General features: G+C 35.0%; 1 protein-coding gene and 1 long non-coding RNA gene across 2 annotated transcripts; both read left to right on the top strand.

Moving 5' to 3' along the window:
• The first annotated feature begins 508 nt into the window (after positions 1-508).
• LOC127153699 (uncharacterized) lies at positions 509-2,902 on the top strand. Its single transcript, XR_007825316.1, has 4 exons — positions 509-754; positions 997-1,101; positions 2,418-2,522; positions 2,708-2,902. It is a non-coding gene; the product is annotated as an uncharacterized LOC127153699 (long non-coding RNA).
• Positions 2,903-3,022: 120 nt separating this feature from the next.
• Positions 3,023-6,002, top strand: LOC127153698 (protein NLRC3). The gene is made up of 3 exons (XM_051094928.1): positions 3,023-3,247; positions 3,341-5,168; positions 5,773-6,002. Exons 1-3 carry the CDS (start codon positions 3,070-3,072, stop codon positions 5,828-5,830), a joined length of 2,064 nt encoding a protein of 687 aa, XP_050950885.1. The 5' UTR covers positions 3,023-3,069; the 3' UTR covers positions 5,831-6,002.
• The last annotated feature ends 5,017 nt before the right edge of the window (positions 6,003-11,019 follow it).

Raw genomic sequence — 11,019 nt, 5'->3', positions numbered from 1 at the left:
GAAAGCTAACGCACTGCACGTGTGCTGCACTCGCAGTTATAGATTAAAAGCAAACGATAAAATTAGTCAAAGTAGTTTGAATAATATCAGAAATTTGGTGGGGGTTAAACTATATTTAGTGTTAGGTGGAGACTTTGACTTTACAGTTGCAAAAATATCAAGGCACTGTGAACTTTTTACTACTGATCATACCCAGTGGAGAAGCGCATACCTATAAGGAAGCTTTGGCTGGGCAAAGTAGTACTGTAGAATGAGTATTAATACTACACCCTAATATGAATAAAAAGAATTATAAGTAAGAAATAAATACAAATATCAACATGTGTGATATTTGCAAGAAACAGCATCATAGACGACAGTCCAGGAACAGGGAAAATAATGCAGTATTTAAATGTATTAGGTAGAATATACACGCTCCAGTACAGCAGATGGCAGTAACTGTTCAGCTCGTTCAAAACCCTCGTAGAAGACTCACGTAGAAGACGGAAACGAAAGTAACAACGGAAAACACACAGGCAGCAAGAGAAAGCGTTTCTCATTGGATTTGATCCATTTAATGTCCTAGAAAACATTTTTATAGGTAGAATTTTAGCACAGACTGTACTAATTTTAACACTCGTGGACATTATTTTTGTATATTTAATCTAATCCGTCTGAGAGATATACTTATTGCAGACAATCTACAGGCCTAAAGGACAGAAAAATGAGCGTTTCAAGTACTTATAAATTCTCTTCTTAGAGGACAAGACTGAAAGTAAGTTTTCCAAAACGGGTTATTTGAAAACGAATGTTTCTGAAGGTTTTTCCGTATTTTCATTTCTGTTTTATGCTGTTGTTTTTGTGATGCGAAATTAAAAGTAGTTTTAAACCAGCCATTTCTCATTAAGATCATTTGGTTGTCCTACATGGCAGTGCATTTGTTTGTAACTCTCTATTTTATATGGTGTTTTTTTGCTGCTGTTGCTGCTAAAGAACATATTTATTCATCTCATTCAGCTGATTTTCACAACCCAGTGCTGATCACTGGCAGTTTATCTGCAGTATGTCAGGAGAGCAAGGAAAGGTTTCTCCGTCTGAGATGAGTCTCTCACAGAAACAGAGGTAAGACTGAGTCATTATAAATCATTTTAAACACTCTTGGATGTTTGCTGTAAAAACAAAACCTTAATAAACTTTGTTTTATATTTACAAATGCTTTGCATCAGAGCTTCATAAATTCCTAATTAAAACATAAAATAAATATTTAAAAAGTAGTCAGTAGATGATAAATATCTAAGAACTGAAAATTAAAATCATTATTTGCAATCTTAACCCGATTTACAGTCGCACTTTAGCACTGGGTACTTAAATATATTATTCCACATCAGTGATTTTGATTTTTAGGTCATACATGTATTATCTGACACTAAAAAACAACTGCACATTTAAATTAAAGGGGTTATTTGATGCTTTTTAATGTTTTCATTTTTCTTTAGTGTGTAATGTATCTGTTTGTGTAAGATGTTTAAAGTTCCAAAGGTCATAGTCTCCTGCCAGATTGATTTATTCTAACAGAAAACACTGATCTAGAAATGCCTAAAATGCCTTGACTGAAGACCAAATATTACTTTCACAAATGTCTGCATCACAATGTGAAATATTAGCGTAATGCTGTTCAAAGTTATACACAAAGAAAAGACGAGGCTTCAGTGAGTTGTAGTGTTGTCGTCATGTTGTGGAGATGCTGTGTGTTTGGATGCGAAAGCAAACCCGCTTTGTTTGGAATCAGTGCTTAAGATTTATTTATCATGCTGTTCCTGATCCGTACAACCCAACGGTTAGCTTGTGTACAGCACACTTTATGGAGCTGCAGTGAATACACACCTGAGTTATACATAAATGAATTGTAAATAAAATACAATAAACCACACTTAAATAACTGTATTTTATGTTGGCACTTCAAAAAATAAAGTTGTTACAGTGAAAAATAAAAAAATTTATCTTTATAAGATTGTATCTGAAAGGTAAGAGAGTTGCAAAATAAAAGCTTACCACTGTGAAATGTTCAGTTCAGACTTGTACTCGGGGTCAAATGGATACGGTAATTATTATGACGACATTGATACTGTTATTGTTACAACCATTAAACAAAGCAACAAACTTTTTAAAATAGCATCATATGGTCAATTTAATTGAAGTTTGCTAACAGAACAGTGTAGTGCTGACATTTCTGCTCTCCATTTTAGTCAAAAAAAAGAAAATGTTCTCTTCAATGTTCTCTTTACAGAAATTGTTAAACAAATATGAGTCTAAACAAGAATGACTGTAATCTTTAAAACTCTGAAAATGTTTCTGTGAAGGACTAGAGAGAATGTGTGCCAATATAAAACACAGATGAACCTCCTGTAGCAAATTTTCTTTTCTCTCTGTGTCATTAGTGTAAGATCAGGCTCACATGTGTCCAGCTCTGTGTCTGTGAAGAGTGACATGTCAAAGGGTGTAGTACCTGACTTTAGTGAAGAAACAGCATCACAAACCAAATGGTATTTGAGACGTTTCTTATTTTTGTTTACACATAGACTGTGTCAAAAAGTGTATATGTGAATAATTATCATAAAATGTTATAGTTCATAAATTGATTAAAGTATTGTTTTTCTCTTTGCTAAAATTTTTTTACAAGATATTTTCCTCAGAAATACAGTATTTTGATTTATTTTTTTTTCAGTAGCAGGCTTCAGAATAAAACCTTAGATCTAAATTTCCAGACTAACAGGAACAACAAGGACTTTACAAACAGTTTCCAGTGGATCTTCATGGTAATAAAACACGTTTTTGTAAATTAATAATTATGACAAATATGTTATTGAATAAGAGTGCAAGAGAAATGTTATTTCTAATTCTTGACCATTTTTTTTTCTTTTTAAGAACCCATAAAATAAGAAAGAACATATTATTAATAATACTGACAGCTAATTAACACGTGTCTCAAATGGATTTTTTTTTTAATATTTTAAATTGTTGACCAAATATGGATGCATTTTTTCTTTCATTCATTTTTGTCTTGTTCTGTAGGATCTTGAGAGCAAAATTATGTCATTTCTAAATAAAGAACTGGAAAAGTTTAAGAAAATATTACAAAAACAGGACTTGCAGTACTTTGTGAAGGATTTTAATGAGAATAGATGCAGTATCAAAGAAGCTGCTCTTGATCTCACACTCTACTTCCTGAGAGAGATGAAGCAAGATGAAGCTGCTGATACTCTAGAAGGTAAGAGACTTGTGACAATTTTTCAGACTGTCACTTATGAATGTAGGAGAGTAAATAAGATTAAAATATATCTGTATTTTTGTTTCTGTTTAGATGAGCTGATCTTCGTTCATCAGCTAAAATGTAGTCTAAAGAATAAGTATCAATGTGTTTTTGAAGGAATTGCAAAGCAAGGTGACTCTACACTTCTGAATAACATCTACACAGATCTCTATATCACTCAGGGTTGTAGTGAACAGGTCAATACTGAACATGAGGTAAGACAGATTGAAGTTGCTTCCAGGCGTCATGAATCACAAGAAATACAGGTTGAATGCAAAAATTTGTTTGAAACACCTGAACAAGACAAGCAGATCAGAACTGTACTGACAAAAGGAGTTGCTGGCATTGGAAAATCAGTCTCTGTGCAGAAGTTTGTTCTGGATTGGGCTGAAGGAAAAGAAAATCAAGATATCAGCTTCATATTTCCTCTTCCATTTAGAGAGATGAACCTAAAAGAGAAAGAAAAACTAAGTTTAATGGACCTTATAACTCAATTTTTCCCAGAGACAAAAGGACAAAACCTTACAAGAAGAAACCAAAAAGTTCTGTTCATTCTTGATGGACTGGATGAATTTCGTCTTCCTTTAAACTTTAAGGAAAATGAGATGTTGCATGATGTGTCTTCACCATCATCTCTGGATGTTCTTTTAACGAACCTCATCAAGGGAAATCTGCTTCCTTCTGCTCTCATCTGGATCACCACCAGACCAGCAGCTGCCAGTAAGATTCCTCCTGACTGTATCGACCGGCTGACAGAGATACGAGGATTCAATGATGCACAAAAGGAGGAGTACTTCAGAAAAAGAATCACGGATGAGAATCTGGCCAAAGAAATTACTGATCATGTTAAAAAATCTAGGAGTCTCTTTATAATGTGTCACATCCCAGTCTTCTGTTGGATTTCAGCCACTGTTCTCCAGAACATTTTAGAGGCAAAAAGAAATAATGTTGTGGGAAATAATCAGGCTGATGACGCCTCCAAAACACTACAGGAATCAAATATTGAAGACACTCCTAAGACTCTGACACAAATGTACTCACACTTTCTCAGATTTCAGATCCAGCAGAGCAGACGAAAGTATGATGGAGAATATGCACCAGATGTTTTCTGGGATAAAGATGCCATATTTTCACTTGGGAAACTGGCATTTCATCAGCTGGAAAGAAACAATGTGATCTTCTATGAATCAGACCTGGAAGCCTGTGGTATTGACGTCTATAAGGCATCAGTGTATTCAGGCATGTGTACCCAGATCTTTAAGGAGGAAACGGGGATCATTCTTGGTAGCATGTACTGCTTCGTTCACTTGAGCATTCAAGAGTTTGTTGCAGCCCTTTATGCATATCTGTTTCTTGACATAAAGAAGAGAACTATATTTGTTCATGAGTCTACAGAACAGGAAAACAAAAATGAAACCATGATTAATTTGCTCAAGACTGCAGTGGACAAGGCACTAGAGAGTGATAATGGACATCTGGATCTTTTCCTTCGATTCCTCCTTGGTTTGTCACTCCAGTCCAATCAGCGACTCCTACAGGGTCTGTTGACACAACAAAATGGAAATGACCAGAGCAAAAAGGAAATAGTTCAGTATATCAAGCAGAAATTTGAAGCTAATCTGTCTCCAGAGAGATCCATCAATCTGTTCTACTGTCTGAATGAACTGAACGACCAAACTCTGGTGAAAGACATTCAGACCCACCTTAGCAAAGGAAGTCTCTCATCTGCTGATCTTTCTCCTGCCCAGTGGTCTGCTTTGGCCTTTGTGTTGTTGACATCAGCGGAGGAGCTGGAGGAGTTTGAGCTTCAGAAATTCAAGAAATCAGACGAGTGTCTCATTAGATTATTGGCAGTCATCAAAACCTCCAAAAGAGCTCTGTAAGTTAATAATTTAAAAAAACAAAACAAAACATGTATATAGCGTTCCCATGCACCCTGGAAAAGCTTGCAAAATAATTACTGATTTTGTAGTTTTGGAAAATGTATGGGAAATTAGAGAAATATAAAATGTAATGAAAAATCTTAAAACATGTTAGTAGCAGAAAGTGCTTTGTTAAGGGATGCTGAGGTTTGACATTTAAAATGATGATGTTTAGTCCGTCAAATTTCCACTCAAATGTTTGTAGTAAATGCCAATAGATAATCAGCTACCTAGTGATTGTGATTTATTTTAATGTATAATTCCAGCCTTTCTGCAGGACCAGTAGTACCAAATACTGGGTCAATGTGGTACCCGTTAATAGGCAGCTGCTTTCAAACATTCCTGTATATATTTTTGTGATCAGTGTTGAGAGCCTGATCACAATGGTTAAGGTGTTTAATCAGAATCGCTCAGTAATGCTTTTCCTTGAAAACATGGAACTAGCACTTTCAAATTTATAATTTATTCTAATTATAGATGAATAGATGAAAAATAAATGTATTAATTGTATTTAGCAAATTTATTCAATCAAATTTTTGTTTTGTCTTATATCCCTCATAGGCTAAATGATTGTGGCTTAACAGACAAAAGCTGTTCAGCTCTGGCTACAGTTCAGTGAACATGAGCAATAATAATCTGCAGGATTCGGGAGTGAAGCTGCTCTGCACTGGACTGGAAAATATGAAGTGTCATTTGGAGATACTGAGGTAAGTTGTGTGACAATAGACCAAAATTGAGCTCAACAAAAAATATAAGGTGAAAACTAGACTTAGAAAATGAACAAGTCAGTTTTTTTATTCAGTTAAAATCAGTTCAATGTTGATTCAGTTTGATTCAGTAAATATGTAAAGTCCATAAATATTATTCTTCTTCTGAGACTAAAATTATCAACTCTAACTCGTCCTAGGGCTTTAACTCTACAAACTCCAAACTCAGCCCAGATCTTCAGACTGATCTGAAGTTAGTTGCTATATCTTTTCTAACTGATCGGACTTACGATTTTCCTAAAAATGGCGATTAAATTTGGGAAAAATCCCATAGACTTACATTGACGGAATGTTCAAATGAGCCAGCACTTTTCAAATCCCAACTGTCAAAATCCCCAGAATCCTTTGAGCCTCAATCAAACTTCCCTTCTATGTACTGTATTTCTAATCCATTCAAACTCATTCAAACTCATTCAAACTCATCTATCTATCTATCTATCTATCTATCTATCTATCTATCTATCTATCTATCTATCTATCTATCTATCTATCTATCTATCTATCTATCTATCTATCTATCTATCTATCTATCTAACTCTATCTATCTATCTATCTATCTATCTATATCTATCTATCTATCTATCTATCTATCTATCTATCTATCTATCTATCTATCTATCTATCTATCTATCTATCTATCTATCTATCTATCTATCTATCTATCTATCTATCTATCTATCTATCTATCTATCTATCTATCTATCTATCTATCTATCTATCTATCTATCTATCTATCTATCTATCTATCTATCTATCTATCTATCTATCTATCTATCTATCTATATCTATCTATCTATCTATCTATCTATCTATCATCTAATCTATCTATCTATCTATCTATCTATCTATCTATCTATCTATCTCTATCTATCTATCTATCTATCTATCTATCTATCTATCTATCTATCTATCTATCTATCTATCTATCTATCTATCTATCTATCTATCTATCTATCTATCTATCTATCTATCTATCTATCTATCTATCTATCTATCTATCTATCTATCTATCTATCTATCTATCTATCTATCTATCTATCTATCTATCTATCTATCTATCTATCTATCTATCTATCTATCTATCTATCTATCTATCTATCTATCTATCTATCTATCTATCTATCTATCTATCTATCTATCTATCTATCTAATCTATCTATCTATCTATCTCTATCTATCTATCTATCTATCTATCTATCTATCTATCTATCTATCTATCTATCTATCTATCTATCTATCTATCTATCTATCTATCTATCTATCATCTATCTATCTCTAATTCTATCTATCTATCTATCTATCTATCTATCTATCTATCTATCTATCTATCTATCTATCTATCTATCTATCTATCTATCTATCTATCTATCTATCTATCTATCTATCTAATCTATCTATCTCTAAACATCTATCTATCTATCTATCTCTATCTATCTATCTATCTATCTATCTATCTATCTATCTATCTATCTATCTATCTATCTATCTATCTATCTATCTATCTATCTATCTATCTATCTATCTATCTATCTATCTATCTATCTATCTATCTATCTATCTATCTATCTATCTAATCTATCTATCTATCTATCTATCTATCTATCTATCTATCTATCTATCTATCTATCTATCTATCTATCTATCTATCTATCTATCTATCTATCATCTATCTATCTATCTAATCATCTATCTATCATCTATATCTATCTATCTATCATCTATCTATCTATCTATCTATCTATCTATCTATCTATCTATCTATCTATCTATCTATCATCTATCTCTATCTATCTATCTATCTATCATCTATCTATCATCTATCTCATCTATCTAGAAACATCTATCTATCATCTATAATCATCTATCTGCTAGAATCATCTTATCTATCATCTAATCATCTAGAAACATCTATCTACGACATCTTTGCTAATCATGCTAGAAACATGCTAGCAACATAATCATGTCATGCTAAAAACATGCTATCTGACATATGATCATGCTAATCATGCTAGAAACATGCTAGTGACATGCTAATCATGCTAGAAACATATCTTCAGCTAGAAACATGCTAATCATGCTAGAAACATGCTAACAACATGCTAATCATGCTAGAAACATGCTAGCAACATGCTATTCATGCTAGAAACATGCTAGCAACATGCTAATCATGCTAGAAACATGCTAGCAACATGCTAATCATGCTAGAAACATGCTAGTGACATGCTAATCATGCTAGAAACATGCTAGTGACATGCTAATCATGCTAGAAACATGCTAGCGACATGCTAATCATGTTAGAAAAACATGCTAACAACATGCTAATCATGTTAGAAACATGCTATGCGACATGCTAATCATGTTAGAAACATGCTAGAAACATGCGTTAAACATGCTAATCATGCTAGAAACATGCTAGCAACATGCTAATCATGCTAGAAACATGCTAAACAGAAACATGCTAATCATGCTAGAAACATGCTAGCAACAACATGCTAATCATGTTAGAAACATGCTAGCAACATGCTAATCATGCTAGAAACATGCTAGCGACATGATAGCGACATGCTAATCATGTTAGAAACATGCTAGCAACATGCTAATCATGTTAGAAACATGCTAGCAACATGCTAATCATGTTAGAAACATGCTAGCAACTTTGCTAATCATGCTAGAAACATGCTAGCGACATGCTAATCATGTTAGAAACATGCTAGCAACATGCTAATCATGTTAGAAACATCTAATCATGTTAGAAACATGCTAGCAACATGCTATCATGCTAGAAACATGCTAGCAACATGCTAATCATGCTAGAAACATGCTAGCGACATGCTAATCATGAGAAACATGCTAGCGACATGCTAATCATGTTAGAAACACTTTAGAAACAGCAACTTTGCTAATCATGCTAGAAACATGCTAGCGACATGCTAATCATGTTAGAAACATGCTAGCAACTTTGCTAATCATGCTAGAAACATGTTAGCAACATGCTAATCATGTTAGAAACATGCTAACAACTTTGTTAATCATGCTAGAAACATGCTAGCCACATGCTAATCATGCTAGAAACAGACTAGCAACATGCTAGTAACTTGGTAATGTTAGAATCATCTATCTATCTTTGATTGATAATCTGACCAATCTATCTATCTGTCTATCTATCTATCTATCTATCTATCTATCTATCTATCTATCTATCTGAGAGACTACATTCAAACTTTAAAACTTTAAAAATATTTCAGACTGAAAACCATCCAAACTTAAAACTTCTTAAACTTCTTAAAAACTTTTTGAAACTTCTTAACTTTTAAACTTTTCAAACTTTTCAAACTTTTCAAACTTTTTTTAAACTTTTTAAACTTTTTCAAACTTTCTGGTCCGGCTTTCTCAAGCCAACTTAAAGTTTGTCTTGACGAACTTTTTTATCTAGTTCTTCTTCTTCTTCTTCTTCTTCTGAGACCCTTTTTTAAAACGTATCTCCTCCTAGAGCTTTTAAGCTACAGCCACCAAACTCGGCCCAGACCTGCAGACTGGTCTGACTCGGGTTGCTATATCTTTTCAGACTGATCCGGCTTACGGTTTTCGTAAACCGGACCGTCAAAACCACCAAAAAATCCCATAGACTTACATTGACGGAATGTTCAGATAAGCCAGCTCCAACTGTCAAAATTCAAATCTAAACTCCAAGAATCCTTTGAGACTAAATGAAGCTTCACTTCTATGTACTATTACTAATCCATTTAGACTCATTCAAACTCATCTAATATTTCTAATCTATTTAAGTCATGTTAGCAGTATGCTAGTAACATGCTAATCATGCTAGAATCATGCTAGTATCTTGCTAATCATGCTAGAATTATGCTAGTAACATGGTAATCATCCTAGAAACATACTAGTAACTTGATAACCATGATAGAATCATGCTAGTAACATGCTTATCATACTAAAAACATGATAACAACATGCTAATCATGCTAACAGCTTGCTAATCATACTAGAGTCAGGCTAGTAACATGCTTATCATATTAGAAACATGCTAGTAACATGCTAGTAACATGTTAAATATGCTAGCAACATGCTAATAACTTGCTAATCATGGTAACAATATGATAGTAACACCATAGCAATCACCCTGAGTACCCTAGCAACCACCTAGCAACACCTTAGCAACCACCCTGGGTACCCTAGCAACTGCCTAGCTACACCTTAGCAACCACCCCCGGGTACCCTAGCAACCACCTAGCAACACCCTAGCAAACACCCAGAGTACCCTAGCAACTGCCTGACAACACCTTAGCAACTACCCCAGGTAGCATAGCAACCACCTAGCAACTTAAAATAGCAACCACCCTGAGTACTCTAGCAACTGCTTAGCAACACCTTAGGAACCAGCCAGCCTAGCAACCGCCTAGCAACAACCTAGCAACCGCCTATACCCTAGCAACCACCTAGCAACAACCTAGCAACCATCCTGGTACCCTAGCAACCACATAGCAACACCCTAGCAACCATGCTGAGTACCCTAGCAACCACATAGTAACACCTTAGCAACCGCCAGCCTAGCAAGTACCCTAGCAAGCCTAACAACACCCTAGCAACCAGCCTGAGTACCCTAGCAACCGCCTAGCAACACCTTAGCAACCAGCCTGAGTACCCTAGCAACCGCCTAGCAACACCTTAGCAACCATGCCATGTACCCTAGCAACCCTAGCAACCTTAGCAACTAGCAAACCCTAGCAACCGCCTAGCAACACCTTAGCAACCCTGGATACCCTAGCAACCGTTAGCAACCCTAGCAAGCCTAACAACACCTTAGCAACCAGCCTGAGTACCCTAGCAACCGCCTAGCAACACCTTAGCAACCACCCCGGGTACCCTAGCAACCACATAGTAACACTCTAGTAACCACCCTGAGTACCCTAGCAACTGCCTAGCAACACCTTAGCAACTGCCCTAGCAACCACCCTGGATACCCAAGCAACCACATAGCAACACCCTAGCAACCACCTGAGGTACCCTAGCAACCACCCTGAGTAAC

This window comes from Labeo rohita, chromosome 22 (assembly GCF_022985175.1).
Source record: "Labeo rohita strain BAU-BD-2019 chromosome 22, IGBB_LRoh.1.0, whole genome shotgun sequence".
Classification (NCBI taxonomy): Eukaryota; Metazoa; Chordata; class Actinopteri; order Cypriniformes; family Cyprinidae; genus Labeo; species Labeo rohita.
The sequence above is the reverse complement of the archived record's forward strand: the minus strand, read 5'-3'. Positions and strand labels throughout refer to the sequence as shown.